The 11,960-nt window shown below is 38.0% G+C and overlaps 2 protein-coding genes across 2 annotated transcripts in view; both read right to left on the minus strand.

Annotated features, from left to right (window-relative positions):
* LOC111873935 (U1 small nuclear ribonucleoprotein 70 kDa) overlaps positions 1 to 4,553 on the minus strand; it is a 10,733-nt gene extending 6,180 nt beyond the window's left edge. Inside the window, exons 1-6 of the mRNA XM_023869047.2 lie at positions 4,335 to 4,553; positions 4,049 to 4,222; positions 3,709 to 3,826; positions 3,118 to 3,182; positions 2,948 to 3,010; positions 1,685 to 1,766 (exon numbers count right to left, since the gene is read on the minus strand). Of these exons, the coding sequence (XP_023724815.1) occupies positions 1,685 to 1,766; positions 2,948 to 3,010; positions 3,118 to 3,182; positions 3,709 to 3,826; positions 4,049 to 4,192 (472 nt within the window). The 5' untranslated portion in view covers positions 4,193 to 4,222; positions 4,335 to 4,553. The remainder of the gene's footprint in view (positions 1 to 1,684; positions 1,767 to 2,947; positions 3,011 to 3,117; positions 3,183 to 3,708; positions 3,827 to 4,048; positions 4,223 to 4,334) is intronic.
* Positions 4,554 to 7,024: 2,471 nt separating this feature from the next.
* LOC111874465 (methylosome protein 50) overlaps positions 7,025 to 11,960 on the minus strand; it is a 14,029-nt gene continuing 9,093 nt past the window's right edge. The window contains exons 4-7 of the mRNA XM_023869993.2: positions 10,583 to 10,758; positions 9,916 to 10,102; positions 9,632 to 9,709; positions 7,025 to 8,182 (exon numbers count right to left, since the gene is read on the minus strand). Of these exons, the coding sequence (XP_023725761.1) occupies positions 8,005 to 8,182; positions 9,632 to 9,709; positions 9,916 to 10,102; positions 10,583 to 10,758 (619 nt within the window). The 3' untranslated portion in view covers positions 7,025 to 8,004. The remainder of the gene's footprint in view (positions 8,183 to 9,631; positions 9,710 to 9,915; positions 10,103 to 10,582; positions 10,759 to 11,960) is intronic.

Genomic DNA, 11,960 nt, shown 5'->3' on the forward strand with positions numbered 1-11,960 from the left:
CTCAATATCTGCTTCAAACATGCTAGATGATGTCATGGATGGCTAACCTTATATTGTGATGTTTCAAAATCGTTACAAACACAATGGTTTGACTGCAATGAATGAACGAATGACCAATCTGGCAACACCATATTCCGAGAATGTACTCCTGTGTCTTTCTAACAGATATTACACAGCGAGCGATTTCAGACGCCCACAGTCCTGCATACCGACATGTCCCATACGATAAATAAGCTTCAACAAGAGATAGCATTATATGTGAGGTCGCCACGCAGGACTTACACTGCTAAAACGCATGGTGCAGAAAATGTATTACACTGCTGGAACGCATGGTGCAGAAAATGTATGAATTTCGGGAAATTTTTTTTTGGAATCAGTGTAAAAAATTTTTACAGATATTAAAATCTGTAAATTAGAATATCTGATTCTATATTCTTTCTAGATTAAAGGAGCATTCATTTCGTTCGTTTATCATAAAAAATGTAGAAATCACACCATTTTTAGAAACATGCTTACAATTTCATTGCTCTAGAAGGTCGGGCATTTAAATAAACTCCGTCCAGCTGCCCCTACCGGAAATTAAATGGCCTGTCCGATAAAGGTTAATTCATTAAATGTCATTAAAATATATGTACATTTGTTTTCATGCTACATGTTTCAGCTGCAATGGGCCATCTTCAGGAAACACATTTTTAAACTGAGTCTACTGCACTGTGCATTTGGCCAGACAGTATTCATTAGGAATGTCTTTGTTGTTATTAATTTTTTTTAATATTGATGTTGTAGAACGATTCTCTTCTTATATATATGAACACTAAATGACTGAAAAGCTTAAATTGATGAACACTAAACGGGTGTTCCATTGTACTTCTGAAATCTCCATCCTTGGGAATCTATGGGCTTAGGTTCAGTAATACTCTAAATTCTGACCTTTCTACTGGTCCATACACTTCAAACCTCTTCGCAATTTTGACTCTAAGGATCATCTTGTACTGTACAAGGAACACAAAACAACAGATACGCAAAACTAAGAAAGTGGCACACCCAATGGGACACGAAAACAGCCGCAATATATAAGATAGGAAAAAAATCATCCTACAGCAGCATTTAAAAAAGAAAGAAAAAATAACAACAATCATGTGCCTTGTTGAATACTATCTGACAAAGTGCACAGTGCCATACTCCTTCAAAAAATGTTGCCTGAAGATGGCCCTATGCAGCTGAAACATGTAGCATAAACATTTAGCGAACATCTAGTGCATTAATGTTGTTAAATTAACTTTGTTGCATTACGGATAGAAAACAAGACCATAAATTATAACTCAATGCAACAGGATGCTGAGATATAATATTACCAGAGGAAACTGATACAGACTGATGACCAAGAGGATGGGAAACATTAAGTGTAAAAGTAGTGTCCAGGGTTGCAATGCAGAACACTGAATAACAAAGGACTCTACGCTAGTGATCACGATGATTTAGGATAACTGAAATGCAATAATCTACTGTAGGAGGAATCAGCTTCCATGACTGGCCAGATCTTGATCCAGAGTATTATGACACGCATTCACACACATATAGGTCATGTGACCGACTCAATAGTATGGGAGCTGGGATCTTCTGATCTCTTAACTGTGCCATCAGAGCAGGCTACCCGGCAGCAAGGGAGTCCAGTTTTACTCACAGTGCATGTCCCGCTCGTGCTCATATTCGATGAATGCATAGCCCCGTGGCTTGCCATTCACTGTATTGTGGGTCACCACAATCTGAAACAAGCCATAATATAATGAAAAGTTTCAAATAATCATTTATATCAACAACCAACTTATTACAGGGACAGCAACAATGTCCTGTGCATTATAATACATGATGTCTGACAAGAAGTACTTACAAGACAGCATTACTTTTCTTCTCAGAAAAACATTTATTATTGGGGCATAATTTTCAATTGACCTAATCCTTCCAGCTGCACTATGGCCCTGGGGTCAACTCAGCCTTTAATGAGTACCAGGAATCTTCCTGGGGGCTAAAGGATGGGCGACACCTTGGGCTGACAACCTCATTGCCATCTGTGAGCAGATTGTCTAAAAACATGAGCAGCCCTGACATATTGCAACCCTATGGGCCTGTTACATGGATATATCATTTAGTCTGATATATCAAGAGTCTCAAAATGTTTAAAGAAAAGGTAAAGTTATCCCTGTAACAGGCCCAAGGGTTGTGAGATGTCAAGGCTGCTGCATGTTTTTTGACAATCTGCTCACAGATGGCAATGACGGCCCTGGGGTCAACTCGGCTTCTAACAGAAATTAGTACCAGGAATTAATTAAATAATTTTCCTGGCGAGTAAAGCGCGGCCGGCACGTAAGGCTGACGACCTTACCGCCATCTTTGAGCCAATTGTCTAGACAATGTGGGACCCTCAACGTCTCACAACCCTATGGGCCTTCACGGCCTGTTACAGAGATAGCTTTACTTTTTACTTTTACTTTACTCTGTCCAGAAGACATTTGCAGACAACCTATTTTACACCCCTTGGATTCCCTTGCAAAAAGAAAAATGTACGTCACCTTCAACAGCAAGGATAATCAGATGTACTACTAGATCTCCAGATAAAATTGTAAACATCTGTATAAAATCAAAATACTTTCGATGAAATGTAGCTGTTTCAAGTACCTACAGCATTTCCTAGGAATCCTTGTAAGACTTGCTTACACAGTGGAAACTCCAGGTATGGTTTCTTTAGAGGCTAACAGATTTGAACATCAGCTGTGGAAAACTATTTCAAATTTAACACTAAATTTATTGACTTGAAATTACTGAAATGAACATAAAATGATGGAAAAGCTTTAGTTGAAAAACACTAAATTGATGTTCCATTGTATTTCTGAAGTCTCCATCCCCAAAAATCTATAGGCTTAAATTCAGTAGTACTGTAAATTCTCACCTTTTTTATTGGTCCATACACTTCAAACTCTCTTCGCAATTTTGACTCTGAAGAGTCATAGTTCTGGAAGAAAAACGAAGTCCAGCTGTTATTAACATCATCTTTATAACCAGAGTATTAATTAACTGAAATGGGGCTTGAAAACTACTGACATCTAGAGTCACACTTACAATGCGAGCTACGAACAATGTTTTGAAAGGATCACCAGTAGCAGTTGGAATACTGTGAGGATCCCCTGCAAGAAGAAACAACATATAAACATCCACTACCTACAGCATATCCAACATGAACACCAAAACAATTAATGTTGTTTATGGAGTATTAGGATGTTGTGTTATGACTCTGGAGGGACAACTTTCAGTCACTAAGAATTCAGATACCCTCTGTGTTCACTGTGTGCCCCCAGTACTGCTATCCTTTAACAGCCCCCAACTGCCAAAGGTCACAGATCCATGCCCAACCAAGCTGGACACTGATATAATGATATCCACTCCAGAGCCACTGGCAGCGGGGCATCCCGCATACCATCACTCGCCAACAATGACATCAGAGTACTCCAATCCTGGACCCGGGCAGACCTGAGCCCTCAGTTTCCCTGAGAAAAAAAATCTTTTCTTGACCAGCTCTTCTGCTAGTCAAACATTATTTACTTCTTTTTTGTGGGCAGGTTATTCACCCCATCAAGATGTTTCATTCAGTTTTACTTCCTAGATCCTTATAAATGTGACACTGTTTCTAGCACTATTACAAACTTAACTTACAGACAGCAATCTCTTGTTCTAGCTTATATGCAACTTGTTCTGCCCTCTCTCGTCTCCTTCGTTCCATACGTTCCTCTCTTGTCTCCACCCTTGTAGGTGGAGGGGTGTCCTTTGGATCCTATTAAAGAAGGGAAGACGTATACATTACTTAACATGCCACATTAAGAAAATAATAAAGGCATCTTAAAAATATAAACGCTTTCAATGTCTGTATGTATGGCACTTAAACGTGATCCTCATGTTTCTTGTTTCCAACTGTAAATCTCAAGATTATATAATTCAAAGTAAAAATATAATACACTAATCAAACTTGAACCTATATCAAATGTCATGAATTTACCTCAAAATACTGCAGAAATCCGCCAACTCCAACATAACCACGATTTTTCTTTTCATGGGGTAACTTATCCGGTGGAGGAAGATAGGGCACGGGATCGCGTGGAGCAAAAAGGGCTAGTAAATTGGGTGGGAGAAACTGGGTCATATTCACTTCGTTCTCTCTGCCCACGTTGACCTAGGACGCAAGACAATAGTATGTGAACTTAAAAATAACTATAAAAATGTAACTGGTATCCCTTTCTCTAAAATAATGACAAAACTAGAAGAAACACTAAGCTTTCTCTCACCTTGAACAGCTAGCGAACCTCGCTTCCGCGCAATAAAATATGCAGTACTTTTATATGTAGAAGTACGAAAACATAAAATTACATTAAAAAATGGTATTAGTTATGTAAAAGGCGTGTTATAGTCAATCATTCGTGACTTTTCAGTTATTAAGTCTTATGGATTATTACATCCAACTCAAAGTAACATGTATTCATACTTAACATCCGTAGGTATTGATTACTTCCGGTACGCTATGTAAGCTTCGTATCCTTCGTAGCGTAGGATACGTTTTAATGTTACAGATCCTGTCACGGTTGCAGCAGAATGTTAACGCACGACCAATGAGAAATGTGCGGAATATGATAAGAGAGTTTCCGATGGTTAGGCACGCATTCGATTGGAAACATCGGATTACCGAGCTCCAAATGTGCCGATTACTACTGTTTTTCAAAAATAATTTTGACCATGTGTGTCTTCTTTGAGTAGGCAACCTAATGGATTGGATGCACCCTGTATGATTGATTGATTGATTTATTTATTTCAATGCTGCAATTTTGGTTCCCATCATGATGAAAATAGAATAAACTATCATCTACTGGTGGCGTAACGTACAACACTACATGTTTTAGCCATGGTATATCTAAGTGATGGGATGTAGTTCAATTGATAATTTCACTGGTAATGAAGAATCAAGATGGTCTTCCACCAAGTAGACCTTATAGTCTGATAGATGGTACCAATGTTTTGAAGGAATCTGCTGCATCCACCTCTAAGGTAAAGGAGTATGTAAGAGTAATTAATTAATCCATCCTGATGATAGAGGCAGCAGATTCCTCCAAAATGTTGCTACCCATCTACCAAACTACAGTCACATCCCAGATGGCAGTAATCTTGAAATATGTTAAACCACAATTATCCCTGCATGCCCAAATGGTAATTTTCTTCAGCAAACTGAGAATGTGGGGTGGGACCCTACTATCACCTCTTACACTTGTGTTTATTACAAACAAAATTAATGTACAAAATAAAGTGCCAGAGCCTACAGCAGAAACCATTTAATAAACCTTAATTATACACTAGTGGTCTGCAGTAAAGCCCTTCTAGAATAAGAAAGTTGAATTCTGACTGGCTTCAATTAAATTAAATTGAAAATACAACTCATAGAACAGTTCTAACTAATACTGGTACTTTTAAGTGCATTGTTTACAAAGCAGGGCAACACAATTATTTCCCTAAAGAATGCAAGGAAATCATGAAGTTGGCTTCCCATTGCCAGTTGATTCAAAAGTTGAAAGGAGAAGATGTCAGACACACACAGTAAATAGTGACTTAAGTCTATTTTGTTTACTTAGGAAAAGAATGTATACAATAAATTGGCAGGTTTCTCCTACCAAATGACAGGATATTCCTCCCTCAGTGATTACTTGCCTGGAATTTAGTCTTTCAGCTGGTGTAACCTTAGAGCACAGTGGCCTGCATGAACCCAATAAACAGCCTAAAGATTTGATGTTCTTTGGCTCTTAAACGTATGCCCCTGCACACTGAGCACCATACTTACTTTTCATTTTTTTAAGATAGAAGAAACTGACAAATGGTTATATATCTTTCCAACATATTTCTGAAAAAGAATTATGCACTGCAATTGAATGCAATCACTGGACCTCCATCTCTGTGTCCAAGCACTGGCTTCTGTTCATGATTTGGTTTCATTCAGAGTCAGTAGCGGGCATGTTTTTTTTTTCTCTTTGTTGTGTTGTTAGTCTGTAATCTGCAGAACTGTGTTTTCATACATCTGTATACAATTTACTTTGGTAAGGATACAACTTTCTTTTACAAAACTTTCACATTTGATGGTTTCAGGCAATGATCAATTCATGGCATATTGTGATGCTACAAATGTCACATGAATACTTTACAAGACAAACTTTCTTTTCTTTAAAATGTAAATATGTGACTCACAAACTACTAGATGTGAGCTTTAAATATGTATCTGTATTAACTGAAGTCTCACTGGTGTACGTGTTGGGCCTGAAGAAAGCAGCACGTGGTAAGGTTAAGGCTGAGCACCACTGTTTGAAATTGCTGGAACCGTTGAACTGATCATACCACATCAAATCAACACAGAAATAACACACTACCAATTCAGCTCCCTCAAAAATGAACGATTTTTTGTAAGATTGTGGTACCAAATTTTATGCCCACTGGAATTTTGAGAGTAGACTCCCAAGTTTTCAAGCTCATTTCTTGAGCACAAGTTGTCTTAGAAAAAGCGGGAAAACTTCTGCCTTAACTGACATAGTAGCTTTGAAATTATCATACGATGAGCTATCTCAATTAGTGCAGAATTTATGCTTTCTTTGTACAATTATTGTTATTTCTGTAAATTATCCATTGTCCTGTTTTTATTTATTTAATAGGGTATTAAATAAATAAAAACAGGACTTTTAGATCTTATTCACTTTCTCTATAACTTGAACCCAAAACAATGATTTTTTTTTACAGCTCTGAATGTCTGCCCTCCAAAATCAAATGACTGTAAAGCACTAAAATTTAACTAATGCCTTATCCACTGGTACTACAATCTCACAGAAAACCATTCAGTTCTAAGGGGTTGGGTTGTGGCCTGCATTTATTTGATGTGGAATGACCCTAATATCCTACCAAAGTGTCACAAAAATACAAACAAGGGAACAGAAGGGGAAATGTATAACAAAAAAGACATCTTCTACCATAAGCCTTATGTCATTCTGTATTTTTAATTTCACCACCTTCTTTGATGCATTTATGTGTTATTCAGATATTTTTATATTTTCGTGTTTGATTGAAACACCATTTCTTCACGTGCAACATCACTTATCACTGTCACAACTGAAACTAATTTGTGACACCTCACGTACTCTCACAGCACTGGGTAATAAAATCATGATTTTCTACAATGGAACACTGTGTAGTTCTGTAAATAGGTACCATTTCAGAGGAACCTGTTCACATTTTCTACTGCTGCTCCATCTTCTACCCAAACGACAGACACCTTGTTCCTCTGAAATACTGGTATCTACCTACTAGACCTAACTGACACCACTAAGTTTTTCCTTCAGCATTATTGCAACAAAACACAATCTCTTTTTTCTTTTTACATTTTATCTTGTTTTAGCATACACTATTTTAATCTATGACTTTGAACAACCAAGGAATAATGGCATATCATCATCTCACAAAGCAAGCATGAGAAAGCTACATACATTTGTGGATAATTAGATCAATGTTTCAACTTAGACTAATAATTCACTAGTTAACATTTCTGATATTGTATGACCTCAAGATGATCAATACAGGGCAAAATATATACTGGATTTTCAGTACTTTTCAGCCAGCATACAGAGTTGTGCTTTTAAAAGATAAAAAAACAGTTTTACTTATAACACAATAAAAAACACAACAGGATATAATGATAAATGATCTATCTACCAGAATTGCATGGCATCATAATTCAGACTGCAGTCTTAACATTCAATGTTGTGAGAATCCCAAAATTCATAACAAGTGGAAACAAAAAACTTCACAGAGGTTCCACTGTATTTCTTATATTTACGATGATATAAAGATATTCTCCTGTGACCTTCTGGCCTACCACAAGGAATGTTACAGAGATTCCCTGTTAAAATACAGAAATTCTTCCTTCTTTTTTTTTCAGTTCTGTTCTTGATCTACATCTTTCTCAATTATACCATTTACCTCCATTTTGTTACGAGAAAGAGCAAACTTATGTGCCAACACTTGCTTGTCCCAACCACATGAGAATAAACTCTCACTTCTGGGGTGCCATGCCAATCCACGCACAAAGTCATCATGGCGGTCATCTTCATATCTGAAGAAATATAGATTTCATATTGTTATCTTGAACAATACATTACAGTATTAAATTCAGTTTAGAGACATGTGATCACATCTGTGGACGATCCCTACTAAAAGTACCCGACTGCATGCAGTACAAAACTCAACCCTCCCACAGTCAGGTATTTACACAATGCTTCGACCTTGTCACATCACCGTGTTTTTGTATTAGGAAATGATTCATGAAAAGATTTCAGAACACATCTGGTGGTACATCATCACAAACAGCTCTAAGAGACAGGAGAAGGTGACAAAAGCTTTCAGTTCTTTAGTGCCACATAATGAGCAAAGGAAAACAGACTATGGTATGAGAAAATGTAAAATTCCATACAAGTGTTCCGCCTATGTGCAGATTACCAGATAACATATCAAAGGTTGTAAAGTACAACAATAGGGCACACAACACAATTACAACATGGCAGTAAATATGTAAATTTGGAGACAAAGGGCCTCCGATAGTGAATCTGTGTAAGGAAATTATGTCAGAACCCTTCTGAAAAAAGGATATGAAAGGGCCAGCTTGTAGTCTGTAATGTACTTATGTAGCCTAAATTATCCTGACATGTGTTACAATGCCAATATCATAAAATTATAATAATATTCCTTTAAGTTTTTCAATTGACCTAATCCTTCCAGCCGCACCATGGCCCTGGGGTCGACTCAGCCTCCAACAGAAATGAGTACCAGGAGTTAATTAAATAACTTTTCTGGGGAGTAAAGTGTGGCCGGCACGTAAGGCTGACAACCTTACTGCCATCTTTGAGCCGACTGTCTAGATAATGTGGGACCCTCAATGTCTCACAACCCTATGGGCTTTCATGGCTTGTTACAGGGATAGCTTTAGTTTATTATTTATTATTATTGCTAGTGGGGTGGGACTAAGTCCCTTGCACTGTGGCCACTTCTGGCCTATTGTACCAGATGATAGGTGAGGGTGATTGTGGAGCAATTTGTGGAATGAAGATTGGCAGGGTAAACCGAAGTACTTGGAGAAAACCTGCTACTTATATTTACTTTAATTACTATTGTTAAAAAGCCAGAACACATCTTGGGGGTACAGGAGCTGCTCCATTTTTCTATACATTTCTTAAAAGATGCAACAGTATATCTACAACATTTAGCTGAAGTTATGAAAATCCTTGACTCAGCATTTGTTCAAGAGGAATCTGAATAAAAAATTGTTATTTGTATGGATAGACTCATATCCATACAACTCAGCTTTTACTACTGCAAAAGTGGGGGTGGGGAATGCATTATTCTGGCTGGATTAACATGTTATCTTAGAGTTAATCTGCAGAATCAGGAGTTCACACCTAAGCTGGTGATATGAATAAAGAGTAAGATTCTAGTTCTGCCATCTGACATACAAGTTGCACTGAACTGTGAATCGCATAGGGCTCAAACATACAGCGACAATACTCACATTACAGTCGGAGAACTGGCAGTACAATCTAGCACCTTCAGTCTGGAGTCATCTGCACACACTGCTAGCAATTCCGGCCTGTAATTAAACACAACCATATGTGTAATCCAGCTACATTGCTCACCAACCAACTGTAGGGTACAGTGTTTTGAGTTGATAGTCACTCAGTTGGTGAAAAAAATATCTGCTTTTATAGAATCCAAAGGCTCATTGCCATTTTCACAAAAGCCAAAGAATGGACCTAATCCTGAGCCACCTGACTCCAGTCCACAATGTTAACTTACCAATGATGGGCAAATCTTAAGCGATGAATTGGACGAATAAAACAGCACGACAACCCAAGTGGTTCTTTCAATTGTCGGACATCTATCATTATTATGTCTCCTGAATTTGAACCAACAGCCAATAAATCACTTTGTGACATGTGCCAAGCAACTGATGTTAACCCTTGTGAGCCATCATTCAAAGCAACTGAAACAAATTACAACATCCTTAAGTCCAAATCCCAAACATACAGTGTCTGTTAATTATTCCAATGATTTTAATTTACTTGTAAGATGCTAGAGAAATGTGGCAACAAAGCATGATTATGAAAATTCAAACCACTAATACTTGCATATGTTAAGGATAATAGTCATTAACTGGAATTTATGAATAACTGGCTATTATGTATAATTTCCAGATAAAGATTTTGTGTAAGAGACAGTTAATACTCATAATAAGCACATGTCCTTACACATAATTTACCAAATTATCTGGTTGTTTTACAGTCTGTTAAATGAGTATTGATTTGACAGACCTGCATGCACATTTATGCAAAAGAAAAAGAAACCATGAAGGCCTGTTCTGATGGGCAGATACAACTCCAGTCCAGACTTCTGTATTGAATGAGTTAGTCTCCACACAGATACACCAATCTATATACAACATTTATAAAAACTATTCTCATACCTCTGGCAGGCTTTGCATTTCGAGTATCCCATATAAGAGCCATGCCATCGAGTGAACATGAAGCAAACACACTGCTGCCATCTTGTGGATGTGTGCACACAGAGGACACTTGGTGTAGATGTGCAGGTCGGTATGTGCATTCAGAAGTCAAAGATTCAACACTCCAAACTTTGATACTGAGAATCAGAAATTGAAAACTGATTTCATTTGGACTAAGATCTGTTCAACAATACAATAAATAATAAACCCTCTGCCACCAACTTACAAATACTGGTATGCTGAGTATTCCACCTTTGCTCTTTATATCCTTAAACATCTCACTTAGAAGTATGCTTGCCCATAAATATAACAGCTCCACACCAATGTCATTTTTTTTGTTCAATAAATTTTCATAAAAAGTAATCTGTAGCTCATACAATGGAAATACAAAGGAAGGGTTGAAGCAAAAAAAAAAAAAGGGTAATGCTGTCCCTGTAACAGGCTCGAAGGTTCACAGGGATGTGAGAGGTCAAGGCTCCCACATCTTCTAGACAATCAGTTCACAGATCGTGGTAACACTGTCAGCCTTATGCGCTGGCCATCCTTTACCCCCCCCCCAGGAAGATTCTAGTACTCCTTTCTGTTAGAGGCTGAGTCAACTCCAGGGCCATAATGTGGCTGGAAGGATTAGATAAACTGAAAAAATCCAATGACCTAATTGGGACTCGAACCTGTGACCTTACAGCTTGTCCCATAGTGCCTCAACCAACTGTGCTACTGCATGCCCCAAAAGGTTGAAGTACAATTACATATACATTTTCACAGCAGTAAGCATTCAGGCTGCAGTCTTCTGGGTTGTGACACTGTGATCTTGTAGGCATATACCAATGTTCTGCAGGGACATGTTGCCACCATCTTCAGGGTCAAAGCGAGTGTAGTGAGGATAAGTTCAGGTAATATAGGTTGCAAAGACCATCACTCAGGTGCATGAAAGTGGAGAGAGGAGCTGGAACTTCCAGGCCAAAAAAGGGCCCTTATTATGGTATCAAATAATTTTATTGCAGGAGGGGCATGGAATTGTGAGTCCAGTTTGGGATGACAGAAAGGGTGAATGGGAAATATGGGGGAAAGGCCCTTATTAGGGATCAGGATACTTACTTCACTGGAGGGACATGGTACTGTGAGAAAAATGGACCTTCTCTGGGTCATGTGGACAGAAAGTAGGAAGTGAAAAGTCAGCTGTACTATACAAGCACAAGTATGTTTCTAGGGTACAGGCAGGAAGAGAATTTTAAATTTCTCTCATGGATCTTGCAAAGTGGCAGGCCAGTCACTGCTTCATAGTGTCCCAGAAAGATACCTTTCATATGAAAAAAAAAAAAAAAAAGAAAAAAAACCC

The sequence above is a fragment of the Cryptotermes secundus genome, unplaced genomic scaffold, assembly GCF_002891405.2.
Source record: "Cryptotermes secundus unplaced genomic scaffold, Csec_1.0 scaffold47, whole genome shotgun sequence".
Classification (NCBI taxonomy): domain Eukaryota; kingdom Metazoa; phylum Arthropoda; class Insecta; order Blattodea; family Kalotermitidae; genus Cryptotermes; species Cryptotermes secundus.